Raw genomic sequence first — 13,540 nt, forward strand, 5'->3', positions numbered from 1 at the left:
TATCAATACAGCAACTGTGTTAAAAATAAAACTGCTGAACAGAGAAAACTGTTAAGAAAAGATCGACATGTATATTATTTATTTGAAAGCTGACCTTATAGATATGAGAAATCATTTACAATATGTCCTTTCATTTCTAGTCTAAACGCATCTTGTATATTATATTTTAGGTGAAATTCTGCAGCATTTATAGTATAGGCAGTCTTCACAAAGATGAATCAGGTGATATTAAAGTATCAGGAACAGGTCAGATATAAATATTTTGAAGGATTCGGAGACAGTACACCCAGTCAGGAGGAAGCTGATGATACTTTATCTTATTGCCATCCAGTCGCAATATCTTGATATGTGAATATGACGTTATACCCACTGCCCTGCAGAGACTGCTGGTGTTAAATTCTAGAAAGAAAGAAGCAAATAAATCACATAGTTAGCAACATTTTCACATATAATTTAGCATCCGACACCAGCTCTAGTTACAGACTGAAAAAATATCAAACTGTGAAAACTACAAATCCTTCAGTATTGAAAGGTCTGCTATGAAATGTATTCATTACTTCCTAAAGTTGTTTCCATAAGTATGATCATTCTCTGCTGTTTGAAAACCATATTTATTAATCATTTCCACGCTGTCATCGTCTGGACCACAAGAAAATGTCACACTTATACAGAAGCTCAGTTCAGGTCAGACTAAATGAAATGGACTGCAGGTGTATTTGTATTTTACTACTCAATATGGGAGTCATATAAAAGAGAAGCGAAAGAACCATATTCCTGCAGCAGTGGACTTATTTTGGACATGGTAAGTTGATGTCTGGTAAAGTCAAGGAGACTGTCTGAGACATTCAGTAAGTGCGTCCAAAGAGTTACTGTATCACTGTTTAGTCTGTTTGATGATTGTATTCTGTATCATCTCTGCTGAAGATCTTTCTGTGAATATAAGCCCTCATTCTTTCCTCCTGCCAGTAAGAATATGAGGAACCAAATGTTTCTCCTTTCCAAAGGGGCAGGTCAAAATGTTCTCTTTCTTTTTCCTGTTTTTGAGCTAATGTCTGTTTTGCTTTTTAATTCCAATATTAAAACAGCTGTCACAAACAAAACCAGGCTAAATGGTCCTCCCGAATAACTGTCCTGTACCTACTGAAACACATGTCAGACATATGTCTTTTATTTATTTATTTTTATTAATTTTATTACATTGACGCTTTAATTCAATTTAAGAGCTCTGGTTAATGCAAGATGTTTCTTTTCTATTGTTCAAAGTGTCAGATCCTAATTGCTCACTGTTTAAACAGAAATGTTATACAGTGGTGATTTTTCTAATCAAGATAAGTATGCTCATGAAAAAAGAGGAGGGAAGGGGAGAACAGAAAGTGCTTTTGGCACTGTTAGAGTCTTCACAGATGATTCCAGATGTTTCTCTGCTCTCCCCCATCCCTCCCATTTCATTAGCTAACCCACCGCTCAATACCACCCACCCCCACCACATGAGTCTCACAGCATAAAAAAAATCTGTCGTTCCCTGCATACATATCACATTTTCCATAATATTTCTCATAGTCCTGTCATATCAAAATATGGAGGCCACGTCAACAGAGATTACATCATACATGTGACTTGAAGCATGATGTTTCCCATGCCTGATATTCAGCATGCAAACACTACAACTAGCTTTAGATATCAAACAGCACTAGACTAGAAGGCAAGGCAGGTTCTGTGTGATACGAGAGACTTCAGGAAACAGGTAGTGATGTACTGTATAGTGTACAGTGCATTATTACAATAATGAATCAACTACTTTAGTGTTTTGTTTGTCAGGGCTAACAAATACACAAACTCCAACTCCAGATGGCCGCCCCAGACTCATTTTCCACTTTCTCGTTCAGTCACAGGACTTCTGATACTCACCTGTTCCTAATCACACACACACACACCTACAGTCTCCCCTTCATAACAAGACTTTCACACATACACACACCTACAGTCTCCCCTTTATAACAAGACTTTCACACGCACACCAGTCTGGAAGTATAAGCTTAGTTTACCTTATGTCCTGACTAAACCAAGCCCTTGTTCATTGTTTATGCTTTCCTGGATTGACCTTGTTTGTGTACTTAGTTACCTGTGTTCCTATATCTTGCACAAGTTTGTTGTTTATTGGTCAACTGACCCCTGTGTGTTCTATTGATCTCGAGTGGGCTTTTTGATGTGCATTGTTTGTTAAAGTGCCATTAAAGCTGCTTCACTTGTAAGTGCAGCATTTATATTCTAATACTACTCTTCATGAGACTGCTACCATAGCAAAATAGACTTCTTTATCTATAGAGACCACTCTAAAAAGTAATCATGATGATTACTATACTCTATAGAACTGTATTAAAGTAAGTTTCTGATCGGTCCAGTGAGCATTACGGCAGCTGATGCATTGCAGGAGTCGTAGATTGTCTGTGGCAGCTGTTCTTGTTCTCAGTGGTCTATCTCTTCCGGCAGCTAACTAGGATAAAGTGGATTAATGTTTTCCTGTGAGCATGCTGAAAGTGCAGTAGGGCTCCCCTGAAAAATAATCAGATTCTAATTGAGTTTGCAGACATGATCAAGCTTCCAAGTCACAGAGTAACATGGTACAGTAACACAGGTATTTTAAAAACACGGAAAGTCTCGGTATAGTCCGCGACTTAAAGATTTTCAGACGGTTATCATTTTTAGCTGTTACTGTGCTTCGTTGCCACAAACCTGATTGTCAAGATGAAGATTAGTCTAACTATCTGCAGTGAAAAGCAAAAACCTGAGAAAAAGTGGTTAATGCTCAATATTTTAAAAATAGAAGTCAGTTATTCATTATGCACAAAACGTCTTCAAATAGTGGTAGATGCAAAATGTCTCATACAGAGCGTTCCAGTGAAAGTTTAATATATTTCTATGAAAAGGATGCTTGTGCCAAAACCTTTATATTTAATGTATAGATACCGCTGCAGATAGGTTGCATGGGATTGTTTATTTTTTTTGAGACTGGGTTACAAAACAGCATTGCTTTAAAACTTTCTTCATATTTAATTGTCTTGGTATTTTGCTTTGGTTTTCTTGAAGCATATTGCTGCTTTAAATTTTTTGTTATAATATCTGAACTCACCAGTGCTATCAAATAAAATTCAATAAAGTAGTGCCTACACAAACCTCCCCTGTAAATCATTCGTAACACACCCAGTAACTGTGTGTGCAAATAGTAAATTGCACACACAGAATAGCTTCTTTATTTGGGATATTTAGAATCAGGCACCAAATTCCCTATGACATAATAGCTTATGAATCATGTTTTCCTCTACTTCTTTTCTAAGAGGCAGATGTAATGTTTATAAGGTGCCAAAAAATTATGTCAGTCCAAGAGGACATTCAAGGAGAAAAACAATTCATGAACCTGCTTGTTAATATCTCACCTCCAATTTGGTTAACCTCTAGGTAAAGGTACTGGAGGGTGGTGGGAACAACTGGGATTTCAGTTAGCTGGTTGAAGGAGAGATCCAGTTCCACTAGAGAAGTCACGTTGAAGACACCAGGGGCCAGACCATCGTTTTTCAGCCGGTTGTTTCGTAGACGTAAATAACAGAGACTGTTAAAGCCTTGGAGGCTGTCCTCGGCTATGCCTGTAAGAGCGTTGTGTGAAAGGTATAGCTGCTGAACAGATGGAGGCAGATGCTTGGGGAAAGTTTCCAGGAGATTCTGACTGAGGTCCAAAAGGTTTAGAAGTGAAAGGCCTGGTGATGGACATGACAAACAGACACAACACTAGGATTCCTGTGTTTACATATTATAACTATGACAGTTACAATTCACTTTTTCCAGTTGAAAAGGGGGATGTGTTGGAGGTGTAAATGGATTTTTTAAGGATTGAGTAACTGTTAGAGATTTGGCCTAGATAAGGAAAAGGGAAGGGGAAAGTTAAAAATCAGTACAATGAAAACTTTTTCAACTTAAGGTAAAGGTCATACCTTTGAAGTCAGTTTCTCCAATAGTTTTCAGACGATTGCCTTGAAGCAGAAGCAGTGTTAGATTCTCTAAGTTCTCAAATGCTCCAGGGCCAATTTTCTCAATTTGATTGTAAGCCAGTCTTAGCTGCTTGAGTCCACCAGGCAACCCTGATGGCACCTCAGTCAAGTTGTTATGGTTCATGAAGAGGTTCACTAATTGGGTCAGATTGATCAGTGAACTACCATCAAGTTTCTCACTGAGAAGCTGGTTTTGGTCCAGAATAAGCCAACGTAAATTAGTGGTATTGGCAAAGGCTGTAGAGCTAAAGCCACTGATCGTGTTACCCTGTAGGAAAAGGTATTGTGTTCTGGAGGGAAGACTTTCAGGAAACTGCTCCAGGCCTTTGTGGTCACAGTACAAAGCCGTAGGCCACTGAATTGCACAGTTGCATTTTGCAGAACAGTTCTGGTTGCTCACCATCCATGACCAGCTGGAAGCCATGCGATTCCTGAGGGTGAAAAGTGTGGGCTCCCCTTGAAATCGCTCAATCTGCAGAGGCAAGCCACCATAATCAGTGTCTACAGTTATGGCCTGCATTTGCCCACACACAGAAAGTATTACTAGAAGCGGCCTGATGTCCATGGGTCGGCCTGAATAAGATAAACAAAAACAGTATGTAATGACATGCTGTGCTCCTGGTTTATTATTACAGGGTGCACAGGATGCACCTTTAGAAACATACAAACCATGGGAAGCATAGTTTTATTAAATAGCAGCTTGCACGTATGCCATTTGGAAAATAGTATTAGTCGTGGCTTGTTTTCCCTGTAGCTCATCAGCTTTTTCCAGTGTAATGCAGAAAGATATTGCCTTAATTCTTTTCTGACCCATGTTTTAAAAATCAAATGTCCAATTTTGCTAGCATTCCTTAACATTAATTAGTTTGGTTTGCATAGTTTAATCTACATCTAAACCATTGAAAACTTCTCTTTGTTTTTCCTTTAACACTGCATCATTTTTTCCATTTCAGGCATGTGAGAAGCAGCCTAAGCACAATAAACAGATCATAATTTTGTTCACATGTAGCAAGAATGTGCATACCTCTCTTTCCAGCTGATGGGGTTTATTCTGCAGCGTCCCTGATACAGGTTTGCAGCAGCGTACACAAGGATACTGCAAGGTGTGTGCACAGGGTATTCTGAGCCACTGAAGAATTCCTCACTACTTCATAGACCAAAACAACAAAGTCCTTCAGGATTTCTATTCCATACCCCTCAACTTCCCACCCTCTGTCTGTTTCTCCGTTGTAGCCTATGGTTGCAGTCTGGCTACTGAGCAACATTTGCTAGAAATGGGGCTGGAAATGGGTAAAGAATGATGCAGTGGAGAATACTGCTGGGCTACTACTCTTGTAAATCTTGATTGCAAGGCATCAAATGAAGCATTTGTTCTGCAGACCTCTCTCAGCATGCATATTAATAGCATGTCATTTGATGCTGATACATAGTAGTTGTTTACTCTAGTGCATTTTATGCAGCAATGTGTGCCAGTGATGCAGAAAAATGCTGAGATTAGCAACAGATGGCCATTTAGCATGATTTCCAGGAATGTGCCAAATTACAATTGATTTATATTTTTAATTCATTCAGCAAATGTTTTTATTCCTGCTCTCCACAATGAGTGACATATGAGGGTGTTTAAGGCCCTGCAGCTGCCAGGAAGCCCCTCATAAATGTTGGCCTATTAGGGTATGTGGGCAATAAAATTTTAAACAGAAAAAATAGTTTGGGTTCATGTGTTCTCTTATGGCTGTGGAATAAAAGTCTGTCTAAACAGTATACCACACCATTAATGGTGCAATATTATTAGTACTTTTTTTATTTTGGTATAGTTTGGAGGTATTCTGCTCTATTAGCTAGTAGCCATGAATGGTATAGCTTTTAGACATACTGTAGTATTCAGTACAGTGATTTAGGATTTTGGACATTTTTGAAAGGGGAAAGCGGTTAGAAGAAAGTTTTTATGGTGAATATTTTAACACTGTACTCACTCATTTACGTTGTATGCAAGCATTTGTGCTCTTTAATCTGTATTGATAATGAACTATTCCAAATCATTTTAGTTAGGCACCTTATTCATATATTGTTCAAATTGTTTACAGTCTCCAGAAGGCAAGAAATTTGGTAAACACATCCAGATGTACACATTAATTGGTAGAGTATTGAAGGGGTTTCTGTATAAGTTCAATTATCAAGTTTCAAAGCTTCTATACATGCATAGGAAATGCACCCAGAAATTCTTTCTCAATAAAACACCACATTTACATTAGCCCTGGAGGAATAAAATGCAAGGACTGGGACTCTGCAAATGCTGGCACTGGCTAAAACCATGACTGGAGCAGAATGGAATGGAGAGAGAAAGTCTGTGTGTACTGCTTCCCCTCACACACCCATGCACAGTAGTTTTATTCAGGACTACAACTGGAGTGGACCTGGGGAGCCAAACAGACCCTTTATGTGTATGCATGCATGTGTGTGTGGTTTAGCTGTAAAATCCTCCTCAGTAAGAGGATGAAATAGAGCTTGGGGCATAAAAATCCAAATTAGTCAGAGTGTGACCTAACATATTAATCAACAATAACAAATACAATATGGCTTTGTTTTGTTTGACCTTATGGGTCACTGCAAACATGCGGTTTTAACGTTTTTATGGATGATGCCATGCATCTGTTTGTTTCGTATCACACACATGGTTGCCATTCAATGTTCATATTAGATTATTTTATTTTTTCACATAATTTTATGTAATTTCTCCTGGCATAACCACAGAAATCCAATATGTAGAAATTTAACATTTGTCAAGTATTCAAATTGGGGAAAGTTCAGTTTTGATAAGTTATAAGTTTAATTTCTGCAGCCAGAAAAGAACTTTAAGACTTTCTCTCCAAAGCAACAATATTTATTCACTGTGGATTTGAAGAAGCCTAAAACTTCTCGTGTTAGGTCATCATCAAGGAGACTTCAGCTAGATGAAAAATCTCTTATAATAAGTCTAAATAAAGTAAACAGGAATTATTTTTTTAAGCTGAGCATTTAATGTTAAGTATTGAGTTTATGGGTTGATGTTGACCATGTTGTGTTAACCGAGTTAACAGCATTCATACTCATACTCTTTTACCCATAATGTTTATATGAGATACAACATTCTAATACACTAATGAATCAATATAAATGATGTAATTGGACTGTGATGGAGCTGAAATAATATTTTTAAATAATAGTAAACAGCCAATGTGTCAAACATTTACTTTTTCCCCCATTTGGCTGACATTTCAATCCATTGCAAACCTTAACCCATGAGCCACCATTTCGCTGTTTTTTTGTGCATATGCATGCTCTGGCCATTTAGAAAAAGTCAGATAATGATGTGACAAATGAATTTGTTTTAATGCTGCCGTCACACACCACCAGTCCCTGAAACCATCTCACTATACAGTTTAATGGTGACAAGTAACAGCAGCACAGACTTTCTGGAGTGGCACACCTCTAAATAGCAATGAGAAGTAGATGCTTTGTTTCTAATAAAATGGAATGCCACAGTAGGAGCCCATCTGTAGGCCACTGTGATGTCCACCTACCACTGATCCAGCCTCTGTTTGGATAAGGGAGCCTCCTGTGGTATTACTCCATTGCAGATGAACAGTTGGTCTGAGAATTGGATGGTGATAATCTGGTCTTAATAATACCATAGGGAATGTTTCACATGCACCAATGGATAATTTGCAGGCTCGCTTTTAGTGAAGGCTGCAATGTCAGTTGACTAATTCACAAAATTGGATTATATGAACTTGGGCAAACATCATGAATTTCACAACACCTGAGTGTCATGTGGCTAAGAAAGCTTGCAAAAAAAACCTTATCACCAGAGCATTTAACCCCACATTGAGCTCCAATCCATTCCAAAATGAGATGTTACACTGATGTCAATACCAGGGAGCTGCTTATAGTACAACATGTAACATGGAAGATTTCCCTGCACATGTGGTCTTATCCTTGCCAGAATGACACTCTAGAATGATGGTGGATTGTACCTAGATGTAGTTAGGGGCTTGCAAAAGAATGAGTGTGGCTTCATCTTCTGACTGGAGATAGCTGATTTTTCTCTTTCCTTTGAGCTGAAAACTTAATATGTTGGACAGAGAACTTGTGACCATTCTCTCCTAGGTGTTAGAAGCTCTCCATGCAACAGGCAAAGTACATCACCATTGAAAACCCAAAGTAAGTAGACCTCAAACAATTGTTCTGTGTTTACAATCTGTTTGGGCCATGCTTTGCTGCAATGGCTCCATTGCTCCATAATGCAGATCCTTGGTATTTGGCATCACAGTGGTACACAGGAAAGGGCATAAATGGTAGGGACTGATATCTCTCTTGACAGTTACTAGCAAGTGGGGGCATGATTAAAGTGGGTCTGCACTGGGTGGGAGATGTTAGTGTGCAACAGAGTAGACAAGCCCTTGTCGGTAAAAATCTCAACAACACTCCTGATGCTATGGAAAGGCAAAGTTTTATTAACATCTGAGGTACTGAGAACATGGAAATGATCCACTGATGATTCAGTGATGTTAACTAGTCCTGTATTGGTAGGGGGCACACTCTATGGCTACCCCATGGGATAGGGGTACTCAGAAACATACCAGAGCTCTGAGGGCTTGACTCTCCCTGTCAGTGTGAGACAGAGAGTGTTTTTGTGATTGTTGGTTGTAGTTACACACATGTACCATGGGAGTCTTCAGATTAGCTGTGCTGACTTTGTGATTCTGAAACCTGCAGATTCCTATCCAGGGCCTCTTTGGGTCAGGCCCAGTGCTCAAGACTCATTTTGCAGTTTTGATAGCCATTTATTTACATTAACCCATGTGAGCTGGAAAAAATGTAGATATAGAGAAAATGTGATTTATCTTATTAAATTGGGGCTCTTTGTTCTTTCTCCTTGACTGGAAACATGATTTTAAAAAAAAAATACCATCTCAGTCCTGAAAGTATTACGTTTTGTCTGAGGCAAAGTGGTTACAAAAAAGGTAGCACATGCCATTCCTCCCAGAGCACAGCAGTCTGGCAGCCTAGTTTCTTTTCCATGAAAACAGGAGGAAATTAACCATGCAGTGTTTTTGGAGGCTCTTTCCACATGAACATAGACTGGAAGGTAATGTGACTAGGAAGGAATAAAATGTTTTCTGTCTTAATGCCTAAATGAAGTGTATTTATTTGTATTTAATTCAAATCAAGTACATGTACATTTGAGCCTCACCATTTAGCTATATTTTGTGTAAGGGGATGTGGTTTTGCATTTTTATAACATGGTCTTAGATAAGCATTTGTGAGAAAATATTTTTTGTGTGCATAAAGTCTCATGGTGCAGTAAAAATCTCAGCTCAGCAACATAAACAGCAGTTCTTGGAATAAAATTGTCACAGAATGCTGAATGCATCTTGCTGATGAACAACATGTGGAAGATTAAGCCACTGCTGATTAAGCTTGCAAAAATGAAACCCTGGGTATTGCAGCACCCCTCTGTATCCATGTGCTCCTAATTGAAGTCTTTAGCATACTTCCCAAAAACAAAATGAAAAAAAAAAAGAAACAACAAAAAAACCCCGCTGCCTTTACATCCTTTACATCCCTGCTGTATAGACGTCGTGTAAAATTCTGCATGCACATTGCAGTATGCATATGCACAACAGCAGAGCTTCCTGTTTGTTGGATACATGCAGGTTAGTTGAATGTTTCGTTTTTCTCTGGCTGGCTGTGATGGAGCATTGTGTGGAAGGTTTGTGGTTGGCCCTGTGTGTAAAGCCAAGCCACACACAGGCTGGTTGAAAGTGGTAGGTGTTACTCTGTGCTCAGCAGACATGGGATTTGACTCATCTTGCTCTTGTCTGCTCTTCTAAAAGTCATATAATGAAACATGTGGTAACAGAAACCAGAGGATTCTGAATCTGTCGGAGGAGGTTTGAAAGAAAATGCACTCATTCAGATTTCTTATTTACTCTCCGCAATATGTGTCAGTCTGAAATGTAGTTTAACTCGTTAATCGACTGATTATGTTTCTGTTAGTTTCTTGTACTGTTCCATGGATAACTAATTGTAGCTGCTGAATAATATAACAGTATAAACCTTTTTCATAGACACATTCAAAAGATTAGAGCCTCTGCAGGAATATTTTCGGCAAGATCATTTTAACCTCATGTTCTGCAGGAGAGACAAGTACTTAAAGCTGTTCATGTTCTCATGACTCAAAAATTACAGATTCTCTTGATCCTCCCATGTGTGAGAACCAGAGGGCGCCCTATGCTCCAAACCACAAGCTTCAGGCTGTAAGGCTTATTAAATGCAATCTCATTGTATACTGTGTGTGTTTGATTATTGACTGTCTTACAGTGGATTTTCCACCCTTTTGTTGCTCAAATGTTTCTGGTCTATTGTTTGCTTTTTTATGTTTTGGGAAAAGAATGAAGTGATTTTGAAGGGATCATAATGACTACCATATGGGCAGGGAGGAAGTGTATACCCATTTCAGGAAAGAATGTATATGCTTGATTGAACAGCACTGGGAAACTCGGCTTTGGTTAAATACAGCTGTCAAAGAGTTAAGGAAATATTTGAAGATTATTTTGTCCAATCTTTATAAATCATTTGCTGCTTAGTGAACCCTGTAACTGCTGCAAATACTGTTTGGCAGGTTATAACTATAAATAAATGATTATAGAAATAAATTAGGATGAAATGTACAGCTTTTTAAGTTGCTTACAAGTCAAGCTCAGTGTGAAATGGTATCAGTAATAGAAATGAACTGCCGTGGGGTTTTTTTTAGTCCTTAAAATCCTTAAATGTATAATAGCTTTATATGTGAATATATGTACTGGTGTCAACTGAAACAAAGAAGGGTTATCTTGCAGGTTTTGTATAAGCTTTCCATGCATTAATAAGAAAACCTGAACAAGTTTTAAAAAAAAATGTAGCTGTGTGTTTGTGTGCATGTGTGTGCTGTATGTGCATGGCATCTGAATGCTACGGACATGTGTTTTGTGTTGAGACTCCTATGGTGCTCTTTTAGGGGTCAAAGGTATACATTGCAGCTATGCAGTCAGCTTGTGAGCAGCCCCTAGAGATAAACCTGAGTTATGAGTGCTTAACTATATATAATGAGCATGAACTTAGCTGGTTTAAGGATCAGCATTATATTTACGCATTGGAAACGTAGGTAACTGAGCCCTCAAGAAGAGGAAGAAGAACCCTTTGTAGTATAATACTCAAAGGAACTGGAAAGAAGTCGCTGTCAATGCCATGGTGAAATGCATCGAGAGCACCTGGCACATATTATAATAAATGTTTGTTATTTATTTCACATATTATAACATTCTTCATTTTCATTTCATGAGAAACTGTATGTACAAATAGTTTTTTTGGCCACTACAGTGTTCTGTGTTTTCATGTGAATGTAATATTGTTCTAGTTAATTGCATGCTTCTATTCTTCAGTTAATTGCATCCTTCTTATATTATGTAACAACTTGGGCACCAGTGCATGACTTGTCCTGATGATTTGCTTCAAATATGTAAACACCAGTCGAATATGTGGGACAGTGTGTTTTAGTTAATTATCGTGCCATTCTGGTCGGGCTACATGCCGATGTTGTAAATTTGCACACACAAGCTACCAATGACACAAGGTTGTGAAAGTCCTCTGACGCTGTTTGCTTTCCAGTATATGACATCTGGCAATTGTACACATTCCCCCAGGTTTTCCCACTACAGTGCTGTTAGGTAGTTTCTTGTATGATTGATAATTTTATTTATTAATTTGATTAATTTATGTATTTACTGAACTTCAGTAACTGTTTTACGCTCCTTAGAGGTGGTGGTTTTGATGGTGGATCTGAAGCCTATACCAGCAACACTAGGCATGAGGTCATAGAAATCAACACAGATGTAGGAGAACATGACACACTGCACATTGAGTAACCCAGAATCCAACTAGAGACCCTGGAGTTGTGAGGCAGCAACAATATCCACTCCACCAACACACTGCCAATTTATGTATGTATTATATGGATGTATTATATTTTCCAGGTACATTTTTTGTGTGTTTGTAATGTCTCCAAAAAAGAAAAGAAATGTTATCTTCATTCTGCTTAAATTATGAAATTGCTAAAATGTCTGTTACCTTGAGAAACCCCCATTTAAACATCAGTAACATGGCATTATGATACAGTGGTAGCTCATGTGAATGGTCAAGAGTTCAAATCCCAGCACTGCCACTGCTGGACCCTTAAGCAAGGCCTCACCTACTCATTTTAATAAATAATGTAAGTCAGTCTAGATAAGGGCATTTGCTGAAAATGACAATAACTGCCTTTATCTCAGGAAAATCGGTTAAGACACAAAATAAATTAACATATCAATGTTTAAAAAAACAATTTCACTCACTCAAGTTTTATTTGGGAATGTTGCTGGACAGTGTTTCATGAACTACTGCCACACATGGCAGAGCCACACATCATTCACAATCCTTGCACCTGGAGAGAGTTTATGGTCCAAAGGCACAGAGCAGAAGGAATATTAAGTCTTTCCTGATGTTGGTATTAACTCCATATGGGAATGGGATATCAGTGCCTGCATGATGGGGCCACTAAAATGGGGAAGCCAGAGGATAAATTTTGGCACTGTTCTCTAATCATGTTTTGTTTTTATCTCCCATTAGTGGTATTGTGTATAAATATAAAGTGATTGTGGACTTTAAATAAAAAAATATGTATACTTCTGTTGTTGGCCTTTCTATGTATTCAGGTATGTTTGAATATATGCATGCAAAAACGTACTTTGATTTGACTTTTACAGTAAAAATCTGTTTTAGAACTGTGGATTCATGCCATGAAGAAACTGCAGGATATTCTTCCAACATGAGCCTGCGCTGTCAAAATGTATTAAAACCCAGCTACCCTGCCTCCATGCTTTTGCTTATCTGCTCCAGTGATGCATTAAAGAGGGCAAGCATGAGGCATTCCCCAGCAGGACATGCAAGACGTTGCAAACAAATGGCTAATCAGATGGAGACTACAAGAGACTTCTTTCCAGTGTCACACTAAAGGCACAAAATATTTAAGTATAATTGTGCTTTAACAATATAGATACACAAATGAACACTATACACAATGATACATTCAATCATTCAATCCGGGTTTCCTGAGTTCCTAAACATCACTTTATGAATTTAGCCCAGATGTTGTCTTCACCTTTCTCAAACCTCTTTTTCAAAATGATTGGCAACTTGGATGGGACCAAACTTTGGAAATGGTCCTCTGAGAACACTTGGACAATTCTATCCAAGGTCTACTCATTTCATAATGAAAAAAAACTTCCATGTTGAAGAGAAGCTGTCACTATATCACAAAGATGTTCAGCAGTTAGATGTGAGCAAGACCAGCTACCCCACTGAGTGGACTAAGGATGAAGAGAGAAGAGCGCAGTTATTGGCTAGGGGATGGGAAGGGGGTTTCAGGAATTTTAGGGGGG

At 38.3% G+C, this 13,540-nt stretch overlaps 1 protein-coding gene across 1 annotated transcript; it reads right to left on the reverse strand.

Moving 5' to 3' along the window:
* zgc:113307 (uncharacterized protein LOC553753 homolog) lies at positions 1-5,420 on the reverse strand. Its single transcript, XM_058373087.1, has 4 exons — positions 5,068-5,420; positions 3,987-4,616; positions 3,435-3,752; positions 1-399 (listed from the first exon to the last, which is right to left on the reverse strand). Exons 2-4 carry the CDS (start codon positions 4,606-4,608, stop codon positions 248-250), a joined length of 1,092 nt encoding a protein of 363 aa, XP_058229070.1. The 5' UTR covers positions 4,609-4,616; positions 5,068-5,420; the 3' UTR covers positions 1-247.
* Positions 5,421-13,540: the final 8,120 nt, after the last annotated feature.

This window comes from Hemibagrus wyckioides, linkage group LG21 (assembly GCF_019097595.1).
Source record: "Hemibagrus wyckioides isolate EC202008001 linkage group LG21, SWU_Hwy_1.0, whole genome shotgun sequence".
Taxonomy (NCBI): domain Eukaryota; kingdom Metazoa; phylum Chordata; class Actinopteri; order Siluriformes; family Bagridae; genus Hemibagrus; species Hemibagrus wyckioides.

Excerpts from the sequence above, each read along its gene's own strand:
- zgc:113307 (XM_058373087.1), bottom strand. The coding sequence starts at position 4,608 with ATGGACATCAGGCCGCTTCTAGTAATACTTTCTGTGTGTGGGCAAATG. Across the intron at positions 3,753-3,986 it reads TGGAGAAACTGACTTCAAAG|GCCTTTCACTTCTAAACCTT; the intron begins GTATGACCTTTA and ends GTCCATCACCAG. Across the intron at positions 400-3,434 it reads AGAGGTTAACCAAATTGGAG|AATTTAACACCAGCAGTCTC; the intron begins GTGAGATATTAA and ends CTTTCTTTCTAG.